The 18,460-nt window shown below is 39.7% G+C and overlaps 1 protein-coding gene across 1 annotated transcript; it reads left to right on the top strand.

The window, feature by feature from the left end:
* Positions 1–632: 632 nt before the first annotated feature.
* LOC139918472 (sulfotransferase 2B1-like) lies at positions 633–14,537 on the top strand. Its single transcript, XM_071907868.2, has 6 exons — positions 633–786; positions 10,233–10,444; positions 11,516–11,642; positions 11,838–11,932; positions 12,107–12,287; positions 14,413–14,537. The coding sequence occupies exons 1-6, from the start codon at positions 645–647 to the stop codon at positions 14,520–14,522; spliced, it is 867 nt and encodes a 288-aa protein (XP_071763969.1). The 5' UTR covers positions 633–644; the 3' UTR covers positions 14,523–14,537.
* Positions 14,538–18,460: the final 3,923 nt, after the last annotated feature.

Below are 18,460 nucleotides of genomic sequence, written 5' to 3'. Positions count from 1 at the left end.
CGAAACCTGGAGGCGGATGTCACTTTGGTAGCCGGTTGACATTGAGCTGAAAGCTGATACCTACCCAGTATTAGTAAGGTGTTCCTAATAAAGTGCTCGGTGAGTGTATATTTACACTTGTTTTTTTGTGAAAACTGCCAAAATCAGAGACCCCTTCTGACTAAAAACAGTATATTAAGAAAAACCTATGCTTTGGCCTCATACTTTGACTGGTTTTAAAAATTCCAACAGATTTGTGCTCAGCTTAGCTATTACTTTAAGTGCTGCAAATGTGGGCATAGCTGTGGGGTGGATGGATTTTATGAACAGAGGGTGGAAGGCCAGGCTAAGCTCTGTTGCACAGACCTTCAGGACGTACCCTGGGGCAGGAAATTTTAAATTTCCACCGTGGACATTGATGGGTTAACAGCCAGTAGTGAGTCCTAACTGCTCTTCTATGTGCAGTGTTTTACTGTTTTACTATGCACTTATAACAGTTCCTCATGATGCTGGCTGGCTGGTGGAACACAAACAAGGGAGGAGTTTAGATTAACATATTTATCAGTGAAACAGAGGAAATATTAAGTCCAAACAGTTCAACAGGGAGCTGCCTGTGTCTGAGCTATACCAACTGCTGAGTTACCACGCATTTTTGTGCTGCTTTGATGATGACAGAGGCAGAGTTATACATCGTGTGCAAGGGCGTCTATCTCAGCTCAAAAATATACTCTCCACAGAGCCTGAAATACTACGAGGAGTTTTCTTTTCGTCCAGATGACATTGTCATTGTGACTTACCCCAAGTCAGGTAAGCAGTGTGCCATACAAACACACATTTATTGTGGTATGTATTATTGGATAAAACTTATTAAAAAAAAAAAAGCAATAAGTTACATAATATACATACATAATAACTTACAAGTTCTATGTACATTGCTTTTACTCCTTATATTTTAAAGGGTATAACAAAACAAAATAAAGAAAACAAAACAAAATAAAACAATACAGAATACATCTAATGGATAGAAGAGAGCAGACTAATATTGGTGATACGCAACCAAAGGGGACAGACATAGACAGACACAGACTGAACATAGACTGATCAACCAGACTGGGCAGACATAGACAGGACATAGACTAAACAACTAAATTGGACAGATATTTTAGACGTAGACTGGATACATATTGACAAGGAGACAGGACATTTATGCAGAGGGTAGCAGTAGTTATTGATATGTAGGGTGAGAGATTTAAGCATATGGTAGTGGGTGTATGTGAGAGGAGGAGAGTGTGTGTGTTTTGGTGTGGAATACTTTGGTGTGGAATACTTTGGAATACTTTGTTTAGTAAGATAATACTTTGTTTAGTAAGATAAAAACAGATATTGATTTTGTATGGATGATGCACAAAGACTGAGTTGGCTGTTCGCTTATGAAACATTTAGATTAGCTAGTTACCTGGAGAAAGCCTGGGAGATGAGAAAAAAAGCTCTTTATCAAGATAAACTGTAAGTTAGCAGTTCTTTTCAGTGTATTGTTCATTTGAAACCTATCATTTCAAATATGTTATTTGAAAGAATATAGTAGTAATTTATAATGTGGTAATTTATTATTATTTTTTTTTTTGCTCTTATATGTATCACCAGAAGATGTATGTTTTGTAAAATGGTGGTGTCCTGTAATCCCATGTGGGAGGGGCCAGATGTTTGGCATGACACAGAAATAAAAATAAACTAACTAACTACAGAATGGCCATTCTATCCTCTTGGCTTTTATTTTGATACATTTACTTTTACTTCCGGGTCACCTGTCTTGCTTTTCTTCATGTCTTTCTTCAAAAGGAAAAACGAAAAAAAGAATTTGCAAAAACCAAAATTGGACCGTTATTTGAATTTGGTTTTCTTCTTTATCGTTTTTTGATTCAGACAACAAAAACGGAAAAACGGCTCTGTTTTTCCATTTTTTCGTTTTTGGTATAAAACGAAAAACGAAAAAACCATGGTATTTCCGTTTTTTAGTTTTTTGGTTCAAACGAAAAAACAAACAATCAAAATGTACATGGACCACCACGGACCCTTTACATTCTGATTGTTCTATTTCTAACCATGGGATGTTCTGTTGGTTAGGATGAATCCAATTTGTGATGTAGGGTTAGGGTTAGGGTTTAGGGGTAGGGTTAGGGTTAGGGTTTGCATAAAGGCTGATCTTATGGTGTGTGTGATTAGTCTGGATTCCTTTAATGTTGGAGTTTTGTCTAATTGCTGCTGCAAGTGGTTCGATGAACAGGGCAAAAAGTGACGGTGATAGTGAGCATCCTTGCCTGGTCCCTCTGTGTAGTGTGAAACTTTGTGTAACCTTTACATTTTTTATTTATTTCATATAAACACAACAAAACAGACAATAAAGACAAAGACAACATGACACTACATTATCAACTAGAGACAAGACAATACATTAAACTGAGGGGGGGAGGGGGGGGGGGTTACAGTGCAAAACTTCTACTAATGCAAGTGTAACTATCCGCACACATGGTATGCACATAGTCACACCTGCATGCACATGATCCAAAAAGCAAAACCTACATTATTCCAAAACATGAATATAGGTTTCCCCTTCTTTCCCTTTTTTTTTTTCCCCCTTCTTTTTTCCTTCCCCTTTCTTCCATTCCCCCGCCCATTACATTATTGCAAAAGCAGGACAAAAAGCAACCAAAAAAGTCATTTTGGGTTACAGAGGGAGAAGTGCAAAATGTTGTGAGTCCAGAAATGGCCTTATTATGCTCCATAAGCCATTCCCTCCCCGATCCAAAGATAGGAGAGAGGATGCCGTCTTTTCCATGCTTCAGAAAATCCTCCAACCACTTATTCATATTAAAACAATTAGCTTTCCTGAATTTCCAATTCATAAGAATTATGCGTTTCGTTGTAAGGGCAGCCAGTGCTATAATTTTTTGCACAGATTTACAATGAATGCCACTGGGCTGAGTACCCAACAAGCATGTAGCCGGACATAGAGTTATATCTGTGTTCAAGATAGTTGAAAGAATATTTCTTACTGCATCCCAAAGGCCCTTAACAGCTGGACAATGCCATGATAAATGCATGAGGGTGCCTACCTCCCCACAACCATGCTAACATAAATCTGAAAGGGTTTGATCCATGTTTTTAAGTCTAGAGGGGGTAATGTATGCTCTATGCAATATTTTCATTTGAATTACTCTAAATCTTACACATTTGGACAATGATATTGATTGTTTCCAAATTCTACCCCACTCTGTTGGTGTAAGTGAAATACCCAAGTCTTGCTCCCATCGTTTCTGTGTCTGTTTGTTGCAATTGGGGGAGGATAAGAGTAGAAGTTTATATATTCCAGATACTATTCCCCTCCCCTTAGTAAGCTCTTTTAGGCTGCTATCCAGGTGTTCATGGCAGCCTAATTGCATACCCCTTGAAATGATTTTTGTAATAACAGATTTTAACTGTAAGTAGGAGAGAAAAGACTTATCATCCAAATTGAACTCAGATAGATTTCATTGCTAAAAAAGGGATTATGGTATTTTCCTTCATAATTTGGCCAATTTACTTTATGTTATGTTCTTCCATAATTTTGTTTATCAATGGGTTGCCGCCCGCTAAAAATAAAGGGTTTCTCCATAATGGGCATGAAGGGAGAGAAGTGCCAGCAGTACCTAACCTCCTGTGTAGCATTTTAACCACACTAACTGAGAACTGAATCATTTGTTATGTTCTGTGACAATCTGTCCCTCCAGCCAATCCCAGTTTCCTTTCATAGTACTATTTCCATAGCCCCACAGGATGGGGAATCTATCATTATATGATAGGTAGTAGAGATAGATATCAGGAACTCACATGCCACCTTTACTCCTCGGCAACGACAGTTTCTTATGATTTATTCTAGGTTTTTTGTCTTTCCATAAGAATTGAGAAAATAAGGTATTAATTTCTTTGAACCAATATTGAGGGATTTGTCAGGTTCAAGCAACCTGAACATTATTAAAACACACACAAAGAGAGAAGACACAGAGTTAGAGTTTTCTTCCTTGCAAGGAGAACGGACGGAAACGTGCTCAGTTACACTCTCCAACCCGCTCTGAACCCGTCCCGCCGTCTCCTCTCCTTTTATTTCCTTAAGGTGGTTCCTAGTTACAAAAGGATTGCAGCCCCTAAAGGGTGGGGGACACACGGGCTGAAATTCTCTACGTATCTTTTTCTAAACATGGTTACAAAGAAGTCCTCGTTTGTAGCAGGTGTCTTCATTCAGATCAAGGGCATAGTTGCGGCCTCCGCCTTCTTGTAGGAGTGTTTCTTATCTGCCTCCTCAATGCGGTTTCACCTCGGTTTCACCTCGTCCTTGAGCCTGCCCGTGAGGCTTCGTGATATCTCTGAAAAACAGTTAACACATCCTCCCGCACAGACACACACACACATATATAGCTCTCAAACAATATAAGCAAATGTAGGATAACTTCTATGTACAATTATTCCAACAGGATTATAAGGGGAATGGAGGATATTATATAAGATAATCTTGGAAGGACACTCATTTTTAATATTTCTACCCTTCCCCACAAAGATAAGGGTAGTGTTGACCATCTTTTCAGATCATCACTTATCATTCTCAATAAACCTGGGCCATTAGATTCGAATATCTTATTTATTGGTGTTCTAATATTAATGCCAAGGTATCTCATTCCTTTAGGTTTCCAAACAAAAGGTGTAGAGCCAAGATGTACAGAACAGGTCTGGTAATTTAGCGGCATGGCTTCACTTTTGTTCCAATTTATTTTATAGCCTGAAAGTAGACTAAATTAATTAATTATGTCTAAGATCTTGGGAATGGCAGTAAGTGGTTCAGATAAAGTTAACAAAATATCAAAGGCATATAAATTAATTTTAAAATTATGACCTCCCACTGAGATACCCGTTACTTCTGAATTATCATGAATCGCACAAGCTAAGGGTTCAAGAGCTAAGATAAATATTAACGGTGATATTGGGCATCCCTGCCGCGTCCCCCAAAATAACTGGAAGGGAGCAGAAATTATGCCATTGCTTCTGACAGAGGAGATTGGTTCATGGTAAAGTGCTCTGAACCATTTCATACAGACAGGACCAAATCCATACTTTGATAGAATGAAGAATAAATATGGCCATTCTATTCTGTCGAAAGCTTTCTCGGCATCCAGCGATATTGCTACTGCTGGACGACCGAGAGAGCTGGCACTGAACATCACCTGGAACAATCTCCTCATGTTATTAGCTGACTGATGCCCTGCTATGAAACCCGCTTGGTCCAGATTCACTAGGGATGGAATAACTTTTTCCAGACGGAGAGCAAAAACCTTTGTAAACACTTTATAATCGTTATTCAGGAGACTTAATGGCCGATAATTGCTCATTAACTGGGGGTCTTTCCCAAGTTTTAGAAGAAGGCTTATTGTGGCAGAACGCATTGTTAAGGGCATTGACTGATTTTCTGTTATATCATTGTACAACTTGACCAACAGGGGTGACAATTTATTCAAAAAAGATTTATAGAATTCTATAGTAAACCCATCATCCCCAGGGGTCTTATCAGAAGAAAGGGTTTTAATGGCTGACTCAATTTCACTGACTTGAATGGGGACCTCCAACTCTTCCCTCTGAATTCCATTTAGTACAGGAAGTGGGATATTCTTTAGGAAATTATTCACTTCATGTTCTGGTACATTGCACTCAGACTGATAAAGATTGTAATAAAATTATTTGAATGCCTGGTTAATCAATTTTTAATCAACCATGACCCCTTCACCATTTAGTACAGGAAGTGGGACATTCTTTAGGAAATTATTCACTTCATGTTCTGGTACATTGCACTCAGACTGATAAAGATTGTAATAAAATTATTTGAATGCCTGGTTAATCAATTTTTGATCACAAACCATGACCCCTTCAGAGTCTCTTATGGATGAAATTGACTGTTTGCTCTCTGTTTGAGCTGAAGAGCAAGCATCTTTCCTGCTTTGTCACCACATTCAAAGTACTTCCTACGGAGTCTATAAAGAGCGAAAGCAGACTCTTCATGTAGGATTGTTTGCAATTCAGCCCTTGCAGCAAGTAATGCTTTCTGAAGTGGGTGACTTGTAGGATCCTGCATATGTTGGATCTCCATTTTTTTCAATTCTGTTAGTAAATTATTTTTGTTTTAAATAACTTTTTGCACTTAGCTGATGAATAACTGATTATCCACCCTCTGCAGGTGGCCTTAAAGGCCTCCCAAACTGTTTGAATAGAAGAAACAGAGTCCATATTTATAGTTATAAACTCATCAATATTCTTCTCAATAAGGGAGATAAATGTATCATCGTGTAACAAGGAATTATTGAATCTCCAATGTTTGGATTTGTTTCCATTAGCAGTTAGGCAGAAAGTTATTGACTGAGGAGCATGGTCTGAGATGACTATACTATGTATTTCAGCATTGATTACATTTTCAATAATAGTTGGATGCTAACATATAGTCAATTCTAGAGTAGGAGTTATGCACTTTAGAATAAAATGTATATTCCCGTGAGTGAGGGTTCATTAACCGCCATACATCAGATAATGCCAAAGAGTCTAGCAATTCTTTAAAGGCACTTGATAGTGATCTATCAGATGGAAGAGGGCAGGCCGAGCGGTCTAGTGAGGCATCATTTACTAGGTTGAAATCACCGCCCAAAAGAATAGGGGTATCAGCATACTTTGCCAAGATAGTGCCAAGGGGACACAAAAAAGTTGCTTGGGTGGAATTTGGTGCATAAATATTGACCAGTGTACATTTTTCACCCTGCAGTGTACCAAATAACACTGAATAACGACCTTCCTTGTCAGTCACCAAGTCAGTTAAATTGAAGGAAATTTTCTTGGATATCAATATGCTAACGCCTCTAGCACCTCCAGAACCTGGGGAGGAGAACACTTGGCCTACCCATCTTTGCTTTAATTTCAATGACTCTTCCATGTTCAAGTGGGTCTCCTGTAACATAGCTATGTCACTACCAAGGGACTTTAGGTGTGTCAAAATTTTGTATCTTTTAACAATGTTCTGAATACCATTTACATTCCATGAAATTGTTTTAACAGCCTTAATCACCATTTATTCAGAAAAAAACACAACATTAGAAACAAAAATAAAAAAACCTGCATTCATGATTGGAGAGAAATGGGGAAGAAAGCCCATTGTGTGTGTGTGTGTGTGTGTGTGTGTGTGTGAGAGAGAGTGTGTGTGTGTGTATGTATAAGTGAGTGTGTGTGAGTGAGTGCACGTGTGTGACTGAGTATGTTCTCCCAGGGCAGCTAGATTCCAACATGTGCTGATAAATAAGTAATATTAAGGTACACTGTAATGGGGGAGAGGGAAAGGGGGGAAGGGGAAAGTGAACAACAGAGAAGACAGAAGACAAGACAAGCATTATGCCAGATGGCATAAACATAACATGAAAACAATCCTGAGATGGAGTAGTGACCATCTCCTGTCCGCAATACTAGGGTGTAGGCGCAGATATACTACATCACCCAGACCGTTAATGAACAAAGAAAGAAAGATATAACAACCTAAACCTGATCTGTATTACTCTCAACATATTCTTCCAAAATGTGATACAAGATCAACTTATATTTCCCATTTTAGTGGCCGGACAAACTTGTTTACATCGGTACACCATGAATTAGGCCACAAGACAAAAAAGATGTAAACAGACAACTTATTCTCAAACCGTACCATTCTATTATGGCCTGCTTGGGTGGAGGGCAATAACAAGTGAAGCCAGAAGTTAGACACAAAAAAAAAGGGAGAAAATTCTGTCCAGACAGAATGAGAATTATCGTTTGGAAGATGGGAAATCGTCCCAGTCAAAACACATTAGGAAGTTTGACTCTCAGGTCCTGCAAGGTCTCCTCTGGTGATTCATATTTGAATGTTTTCCCCTCAATAGTGATGAAAACTGTGTGAAAGTGTGAAACTTTGTGATGTTAGTCCATTAGTGGTGACTGTGGCCATTGGTGAGTTGTACAGTGTTTGTATACATTGAATAAACCAAATTTGGTTAAACCTGCACTAAGTGATTTCAGACCCTATAACCAACCCTGAAATTAATGTGCTATGTGGAGATTTCCGTGAGACGTAATGATATAAACAAATAGCCACACATGCGGGCCAGCTGTGTTGTTGTTTTCACCTCTTTTCTAAAGCTTGTTGTCAAAACTCGGACCGACCAGTAGCTTTTCATTTTTTTAAAAAACTAGCTTGTCTCCTCCCTCACTGTTTAACAGCAGCGCTCTCCCCCTCCCATACCTGAAAAAAAATCTTGTAATGCAGAATCGATGAAGCGAGCAAGTAAAATTGTTCAACTAGTAAACTTGCTACCAGACTTCTTAGCTGAATGTTACACCTTACTGCAATCTCTTCCCATGCCACCACCCCCTGATGTGCCCATTTTGTCAGAACACAACATTCGGCTTCAGTTGAGCAGATGCAAGCCGAACAAGGCACCAGGCAACAACGTCCCAGGGTACGTCCTGAAGGCCTGTGCAACAGAGCTTAGCCTGGCCTTCCACCCTCTGTTCATAAAATCCATCCACTCCACAACTGTGCCCACATTATGGAAAACCTCCACCATGGTCCCTGTGCCCAAGAAGCCCCGATTATCCGAGTTGAACCACTTCAGACCTACAGCATTAACCCCATTGTCCTGAAGAGCCTTGAAAGGCTGTCTTAAAATCCATCCTCCCAGTGGTCAGCCCACACCTGGATGCCCTGCAGTTTGCAGTTCGTTCATTCACTTTACTCGGCCATAACTTGCATAGAAGATCAATGCGCATGCACGCTTACAACACCTGAACAGGACCGTGTTCACAGAGGTCCAATAGGCATAAGTACGCCAATTTACCATACAACAATTATATGATCTATATACCACAATATTGAAGTACTGAAGGCATTAGTAGGAATTAGTAGGACACTATGCAAGCACACTTTTCATAAACTTTAGTTCAGCCTTCAATACAATCCAATGGCATCAGATGATCACTAATCTCCATAACCTGAATGTACAGCCTGAACTAATCCTCTGGATTCAGGGCTTCCTCACCAATCGACCACAGTTTATCAGTCATGAACACCATGTCACCATGTCAACAACAATCATCACCATCACTGGAGCCCCGCAGGCCTGTGCTTTAAGCCCATTCCTCTACACCCTCTACACCAACAACTGCAGAGCCCATTCCCCACCACAACCACCTATTTCAAATACTCACACTGCCATGATGACACTGCCATCCTCGCACTCCTGCATGACAATGACTCAGTGACTGCTTACCAGGACATAATTACTCACTTCACAATATGGTGTAAGGACAACTTCCTCAAACTCAACATTGTAAAAACCAAGGAATTTTCCATCAGCCCCCTGTCAACAGTCAGGCCTACCACCCCACCACCCGCCCCAATAAACATCAATGGGGAGACCTTTGAAGAGATGGAACACTTCGGCATCACCCTGGACAACAAACTGACTCAAACACAGCCACAGCCTCAAAAATAATTGTCCTACCGACACCCAACATCACAGATCTACACACAAAAGCAGTTATACGCAAAGCCACCACAATCATCTCAGATCCAGTCCATCCACTACTGTCCTGCTCCTGTCTGGCTGCAAGTACAGGACAGCGAGATGCAATAGGGCACACTTTGGGAAAAGCTTTGTGCCCCTTGCCATTACATACCTTAATAAACATTCAGACTCCTGACTCACCTCCATCTACCTCTAACTGTATGCCTGTTGTGTTGAATGTTATGCCGTAAATGTATGTTTTTTTTTCCCTTTTTTTTGTGTTGGTGTTTCAGTGTATGTATGTATTTCACCTGTACTGGCTGTGGAAACAAATTTCCTCTCTGAGGACAATAAACATCTATTCTATTCTATTGTTATACAGACTTTTCTCGAATTATTAAAATACAAGGCTTATAGCTTGAGACAAATACCACTGAATGCAACATGTCAAATCATGACAGAGCATGTCTCTACGTGTAGCCAGTATGTCAAAATTCTTCCAGGAGTTGAGCAGGTTAATCTCAGAAATATGTTCTTTGCAATGCAGAGGTTAGTTTTTATACCTACAGGCATTATGATTTTACAATATACTGGATTGTACAGATTGACAGATTCCAACGCAAGTTTCAAATCTGAGCTCTTGTGTCCTGCTTTCAGGTACGACATGGATGCAGGAGATTGTTCCTCTGATCCAGAGTGGAGGAGATCCAGCCTCAGTTGAGACTGCTCCCAACTGGGACCGGGTCCCCTGGCTGGAGTCGTCCCGGGCCAGCATTCTTAAACTGGAGCAGAGGCCGTCTCCACGCATGTTCGCCACACACTACCACTATAGCATGATGCCACCGTCCTTCTTCAAAACCAAGCCAAAGGTATAAGCTGGTGTACATTTTGTGTGATGCACAATTAATGCCAGGACAGTGGCAGTAAAGAAGATAAATAAGTGCATAATATGTGACCCATACGTATGCACTTAAAGAAGCTATACTCTTAGACACTCCGAACCAAAGCTGAGTCCTCTTTTCCTCAGCAATTGCATGGCTTAACCCTCCTATTATGTTTGGGGTCAATTTGACCCCATTCAACACATAATGTCTCTAAAAACATAATTAACATTATTTTTTCAGCTTGATACTCAATGACTTTTCCTAATTTCATGGGGAAAACTGGTAAACATAAAGTGTAACATTGGAAAGTATAGTCAAGACGTCCGTGCACAGCCACTTATAATCAGGTGCTGGTTGGTCGCATACAAGATAATTCATCATCAAGGAAATGATCCAACCGCGAACCTGAGGAAGCAACAAGCGAAACACGTTGTTCGCTCCTTTTATAAAACTAGTTTTGCAAATGCTATAAGAAAAATAAATATGTGACTATATTGTCAACAAAGTCTCACAGTGTGCGGTTGGATCATTTCTATGGACTATAAAGTGTAACATGATGATACGTTTTCAAGGTCCTGCACACACTTTGGGGTCATTTTGACCCCAAACACAATAGCCTTATAAAACCAGAGAAAATATAAATGTTTTACACATATTTTCTTTCTCTTTCTGACTGATAACTGAGGGAACTTTCCCATGCAATTTTGATCTTTAAAAAACATTCCCATGCTTTAGGGCCCTAACATAAGACGTGCAGTTTTATTGAGTTTTTATAGTGTTTTATCTCACCTGAAGAATTTCTGCCAATGAGGTCCTGTCACAGCTCTTTGAAAGACTATTTTGGTGACTAATTAACTTTTTATTGGTGTTTTTTTCATTATTGACCAACTGCTATGTGTTACTTGCTGATGTTCTGAAGTGTAAACTTGGTTAACACTTTCTATTATTGTAGGTTTAAATTGCTGGGGTCAATTTGACCCCAAACATTAAAGATGTCTGTTAATTTTAACATAATAGGAGGGTTAATGATTAATGGATGTGATTTCTCCATTTCAGGTCATTTATGTCATGAGGAACCCCAGAGATGTGTTTACGTCTTCCTTTCACTACTATGGGATGGCCTCCTACCTGGTCAACCCAGGCACACAGAACGAGTTCCTACACAAGTTCCTTGATGGAAAAAGTACAGTTCTTATTCAGTAATCTTCAATTGTATTGTATTTTACAGACAGCTGGGGTCACAGAGCTGCAATCAAGATCTAGCTTTGGCAATGTTCAAAGGCCACACTGTTTACTGCTATGAAAGTAATTGTTGATGAGAAAAAAAGTTCCTCATTCACTCATTATAATGGAATGCTTGTGTTTTTTTCCCCTCCAGTTATGTTTGGCTCATGGTTTGATCATGTAAAAGGCTGGCTGAATGCTCCAGACAAAGAGCACACAATGTACATCTCCTATGAAGAAATGATTATGGTGAGGTTTTCAACTATATTCCTTAAAGCTGCCTTTGACTTTTTGGAAAAGATGGAAACCCCAACCCTTTTCCTTCCAAACATTTTCCAAACAATTCTGACTTTACAAGAATACACAACCTTAATACCAGTGCTATTCTAAGAAGCTGAGATGTGCTGTGTTGCTCTGTTACAGGACCTGAAGGACTCTGTGGCCAGAATGGCCCAGTTCCTGGAGAAACCTCTGAACTCTGAGACAGTAGAGAAGATAGCGAACCGAAGTGTGTTCAAGAACATGAAGCAGAACAAGATGTCAAACTACTCTATGGCCTCTAATGAATTCATGGACCAGAGCAAGTCGGAGTTTCTCAGGAAAGGTGTGCCTCAGTATTACATATATATTTGTGGTTCCTTTGTTATTGGCTGTGGTCTACAGCCGTGATGAGCTGTGATCTTATGTTTCAGCCCAATACACTAACTAGGACTTGAAATTACCTGGGAATCATTACCTATACCATACTGTCGTATATACTGTGTGTGTGTGTGTGTGTGTTGTGTGTATATATATATATATATATATATATACTGAACAAAAATATAAACGCAACACTTTTGTTTTTGCTCCCATTTTTCATGAGTTGAAATAAAAGATCTAAGACTTTTTCTATGTACATAAAAGGCTTATTTCTCTCAAATTTTGTTCACAAATTTGTTTAAATCCGTGTTAGTGAGCACTTCTCATTTGCCAAGATAATCCATCCACCTGACAGGTGTGGCATATCAAGATGCTGATTAAACAGCATGATTATTGCACAGGTGTGCCTTGGGCTGGTCACAATAAAAGGCCACTCTAAAATGTGCAGTTTTATCTTGAAAAAAGACATTTATTACGCACTGAACTATGGATCTCACATGACTAGAGCTACAGATATGCATTTTTTGAAAACCAGTCAGTATCTGGTGTGACCACCATTTGCCTCATGCAGTGAGACACATCTCCTTCACATAGAGTTGATCAGGTTGTTGATTGTGGCCTGTGGAATGTTGGTCCACTCCTCTTCAATGGCTGTGTGAAGTTGCTGGATATTGGCAGGAATCGGAACACGCTGTCGTACACGCCGATCCAGAGCGTCCCAAACATGCTCAATGGGTGACATGTCTGGTGAGTATGCAGGCCATGCAAGAACTGGGATGTTTTCAGCTTCCAGGAATTGTGTACAGATCCTTGCAACACGGGGCTGTGCATTATCATGCTGCAACATGAGGTGATGGCGGTGGATGAATGGAACGACAATGGGCCTCAGGATCTCGTCACGGTATCTCTGTGCATACAAATTGCCATCAATAAAATGCACCTGTGTTCATTGTCCGTAGCCTATGCCTGCCCATACCATAACCCCACCGCCACCATGGGGCACTCTGTTCACAACGTTGACATCAGCAAACCGCTCGCCCACACAACGCCATACACACTGTCTGCCATCTGCCCGGTACAGTGAAAACCGGGATTCATCTGTGAAGAGAACACTTCTCCAAAGTGCCAGACGCCATCGAAGGTGAGCATTTGCCCACTCAAGTCAGTTACGACGACGAACTGCAGTCAGGTCAAGACCCTGGTGAGGACGACGAGCACACAGATGAGCTTCCCTGAGACGGTTTCTGACAGTTTGTGCAGAAATTCTTTGGTTTTGCAAACCAACTGTTGCATCAGCTGTCCGGGTGGCTGGTCTCAGACGATCTCGCAGGTGAAGAAGCCGGATGTGGAGGTCCTGGGCTGGCGTGGTTACACGTGGTCTGCGGTTGTGAGGCCGGTTGGATGTACTGCTAAATTCTCGGAAACGACATTGGAGACGGCTTATGGTAGTGAAATGAACATTCAATTCACAGGCAACAGCTCTGGTGGACATTCCTGCAGTCAGCATGCCAATTGCACGCTCCCTCAAAACTTACGACATCTGTGGCATTGTGTTGTGTGATAAAACTGCACATTTTAGAGTGGCCTTTTATTGTGACCAGCCCAAGGCACACCTGTGCAATAATCATGCTGTTTAATCAGCATCTTGATATGCCACACCTGTCAGGTGGATGGATTATCTTGGCAAAGGAGAAGTGCTCACTAACACGGATTTAAACAAATTTGTGAACAAAATTTGAGAGAAATAAGCCTTTTATGTGCATAGAAAAAAGTCTTAGATCTTTTATTTCAACTCATGAAAAATGGGAGCAAAAACAAAAGTGTTGCGTTTATATTTTTGTTCAGTGTGTATGTATATATATATATATATATATATATATATATATGTATACATACTGCTGTATACTATGTATATATATATTATATACATACATACATACACACACTACACATACAGTACCTTATACTACTGTAGCAAATGACCTACATTCTAATGAGCAAAACCATATTCAAATCAAGGAAGCAATTTTAGACATACTGTTTTTTTAACTACATTATGGTTCCATTTATTGTATGTTATTTTTCAGGTATCGCTGGAGACTGGAAAAACCAATTAACAGTGGCAGAAGCAGAATACTTTGATGCTGTTTACAAAGACAAAATGAAAGATGTCAAATATAAATTTGTATGGGATTAAAATACTCCTGAGCTAAAACCATTCAACCATACCATGATGCACAGAAACCCATAGAAAATAGATAAGATTTGAATTGCCTTGATCACTGTGGTTTGCTTTGATATAAATAAATATTCTTTGCGGTTCAGTACAGGGGCTTATCCCACAAAGCGAGTTCAACATAGTCAGGCTATCTTTGCGTTAGCTGGCTTCATAAAAACTAACATTGGTGATCCCAGATAACCGGTCTCACAAAGGTGGTTGCCATACCTTGGCTTCATGGGGTAATACAGAAAATTCTATAATAAATATAGCCGCAAGCGGCAATGAAAGGGCCTTTACCGACTGGTAATGATATGGAAAAGAGTTGTTAGTGGTTCTGAGGAAAATGTGTAGTGCAAAGATAGATGGATATGTGTACCAAGTTTCATGTAAATCAAGGTGTAGGAGTTACAGCCTTGGTTGGACATTTTGACTATTAATTTTAGCGCCCCTATCAGGCCACTTGGGGTAATATTTGTTGTGCAACATTTGCACACAACTTCGCATTGTTGGGAAAAATGTTATGTCTGTGTCACTTACCATCTCACAGGAATCTGCAAAAATTTATGCCAGGCCCTCGCACTTTTCTGGCATTTGTGGCGCCCGCTATTGGTTGATTTTACAGTTTTACACACATTGTTCAACAGATTTATGACACATATTTAGCAAGTTAAGTGATGAATAAACAATCATGTTTTCAGTTGTGATCAAATTTGTCTTTCTGCCATTTGTTGCACCCTCTATTGGCCACTCTCCTGCATCTACCAAGTTTTGTGATAATTGGACCAAGATCTGTGGAGTTATGGCCATTTTTGTGTTAAGCCATGGCCATTTTCAAGTTCATTGGTTAATAGTGGCCATACTGTTAATCTGATTGTGTTCATTTAAACATTGTTTATCTTGGTCCACAAATGCTATGCTGAAAGACCGCTAATTACAGTGTAACAAGTTTGTTTGGTACTAATAAAATAACAATGCTGTAGTTACAGGGTAACAAAACAAGACGTCCCGGAATTAAGTGGTAACAATTTTGTAATTATGAGAGATTTATAAGGTAGTTATGGTGTAACTATTTTTGTAATTACTGCATATTTAAAAAATAATAAGGGTACAATAACGTAAGTAGGGGGGACAAAATAAATGTTATCGGTGCTTGTTCCCTGTAGTTAAGGAGTATTTAGAACCTATATTGTTTTATAAAGGGATTATGAAGGTTTTTATTTTAAATTTTTAAATTATAAAATTGACATAATTGATATTTCATCTCAACATACTGTATATTACATTCAATAAAGCTCTTGTATGTTCAATTAACTGTCACTGTGTGTTGAAGTTCCATATTTTTTGTGTATGCTATATTGTTACAGAAATGTCACCAAACAGCTGGTCTAGGGTCTCCTCTCCTAACATCAATTACTAGATGGATGTATGTGACTTTCTGCTAAACTGTATTTAATGTGTTGCATGTGTTTTTGTTTGTTTTGTTTTTTTACAGAAAACAAGTGGTACATTAAAAGCAAAAAGCAAAAAAAAGCAAAAGAAAAAACAGCCACATTTAGAATAAATATTGATTTTATTGTTAGTAATAGAAGTATAGAAAGTGTTAATGGTCAACATACAGTATATTTACTAATTCCATTACACTTTCACTGCTTTAGGCTACAGGTTACCCATAACTGTGTTTTGAAGAAATGTCCAAAGACACTATAACAGTAGTGTGCAAATAAATGTATTTAAATAAAATGATTCAGTTGTTCAATTATGTAAAGTGGATAGGAAGATGACAGGAGTTCAGAAGTGGGCTGCAAATGAGCGGCGTCTCTGCTGTTGCAGCCGATTTTGTCAGCAGATTTCTTGTTCTTCCGCTGGAATATGCGGGATAGCCAAGAAAAGAAGCCACGCTTCTTCTTCTTTGGTTTTGTCGACAGGCTGTCTTTGGCACTGGAACTCTGAGGCTCTGTAGGTTTGACCAGCTGGACGGGTGAAAGTGTCTTTTCCAGGGTCAGACCGGACAGATCCTTGGTGTCCTTTACAGTTTCAACCACAAGGCTTGGTGGAGCTTTGACCTCAACCTGGATGGCTGGAGCCTGGTTGAAGCAGGTTGGTTGATCCTTCCTTAAGCAGGTGAATTGGGGTGTGTAACAACACATTATGTAATAACACCGCATTATGTAATAACTCGACAAAATGTAATACATTTTCACTTCATTATGTAATAACACCAGCATTTTGTAATAATCTGCCGCATTTTGTAATACACAGCCTGAACGCAATATGTAATAAATTTCCCTGCATTTTGTAATAAATTATTACATATTGCGGTGGTTATTACAAAATGCGGGAGTTGCACTTTTTTTTTTTCAAGTAGGAGTGGGTTGCTAGTAGTGCCCAGTGCTAAACTTGGTGAAACAACCTTTAGTCACTATGCTGCGCATCTCTGAAAAAGACTCCCTGTCGATCTTAAAAGTAGCCTAATCCTCAAAACTTCTGCATCAGAACTGACGGGATTACATTTCACTGTGATTGTACCTGAATGATTACACGTGACAAATAAAAACTTGAATGCGGGGAAATTTATTACATATTGCCACTTCATACATGGTTTATAAACTACACATGATTGAAAAATACATTACTGAATATTTGGAATTTGTGAGTGAGCAGTGTGTGTGTGTGCGTTAGCAGTGGGTGGGTGCTGCAGTAGCAGAGAGAATGTGGGGAGCAGAACCACTTGCAATAGATTGAAGAGGCAGTTTTGTAATCGTGTCTGTGTATTGAAACTCATTAACCAGGCATGGAGTTTTGTAAAATTTGTTGAGTGTATGCTTGATTGTTTTTAAAATGGCAATAAATGTGCTCATACGTTATATTGGCCATTTGTTGTTTTGTGGAATTCTACAGTTGTATAGCCTTTGCTGTCCAAGGTGCACTAATAGGGCATAGGCTATGTGCCTGATGGGTGGGAGAGAGAGTGATGTCATGTTTTAGCAGAGTAATCAATGCACTTTGCTACATATTTATTCCTTGTTTTTTGGGGGTATATGGATAACACTGTGTCTGCTAAAAGTGGTACTAATAACATATGGCATGCTGGAAACAGGGTTCATACTAGGGCTGAAACGATTCCTCGAGAAACTCGAGTAACTCGATTACTAAAAATCATCGATGCAAATTCTTTGCATCGAAGCTTCGTTTAATCCATATAATTATATACACACTCAGTGTTTCGCACGGATGATTATTACTGTTGCACAACGCGCTGGAGAAAGAGAGAGAAAATAGCGAGGGGCGAAGAGAAGAGACAGGCCAGAGAAAACGACAGAAAGTGTCCAAAGTTTCGGATCCAGTGTTGCCAACTTGGCGACTTTGTCGCTAGACTTAGCGACTTTTCAGACCCCCCTGGCGACTTTATTTCTCAAAAGCGACTAGCGACAAATCTGCCGACTTTTTCTGACCATGGGAAGCAATGTTAATGTGTTGAATCCCAAAGCATTTGGCAATAAATTGGTTCGGCTGATGCCGGTTTTCTCTACTTGCTTGTCTAATCCAGAGAGGTCTGACGGTCACAGCGCTTCCCACACAGTGTAGCTCCTTCCCTCCGCTGAGAGCAGGGACTGTAGGATAGGGTCCACTTGTAATTGCTACCGGCGTACGCCGAAACTGGCCCGGTGGGCGGAGTCAGCACTTAATATTAAAACGGGATGAGATGAAGGCTAGTAAAGAATGCACGTTAATTATGGCTATATGTAATGGCTAGTTAAGAACGTAAATCAATATGGTGGCTAGTTATGATGTCCCTAAGTTAGCTAAGTTTTGCTCAAGAAAATAACCACAGAAAATAAAATGCTGCAGTCAATTTGTGAAAGCCTGAGCTTCATTCATGTTATTATTATGATAGTCACACACACATGCACACA

This window comes from Centroberyx gerrardi, chromosome 20, assembly GCF_048128805.1.
Source record: "Centroberyx gerrardi isolate f3 chromosome 20, fCenGer3.hap1.cur.20231027, whole genome shotgun sequence".
Taxonomy (NCBI): Eukaryota; Metazoa; Chordata; class Actinopteri; order Beryciformes; family Berycidae; genus Centroberyx; species Centroberyx gerrardi.
Note: the sequence above shows the minus strand (reverse complement) of the source record. Positions and strands in the feature narration are given on the sequence as shown.

Bases quoted from the DNA above. Each gene is read 5' to 3' on its own strand.
- LOC139918472 (XM_071907868.2), top strand. From the start codon at position 645: ATGATGACAGAGGCAGAGTTATACATCGTGTGCAAGGGCGTCTATCTC. The intron at 10,445-11,515 runs GTATAAGCTGGT...TCTCCATTTCAG, and splicing joins TCTTCAAAACCAAGCCAAAG to GTCATTTATGTCATGAGGAA. The intron at 11,933-12,106 runs GTGAGGTTTTCA...GCTCTGTTACAG, and splicing joins CCTATGAAGAAATGATTATG to GACCTGAAGGACTCTGTGGC.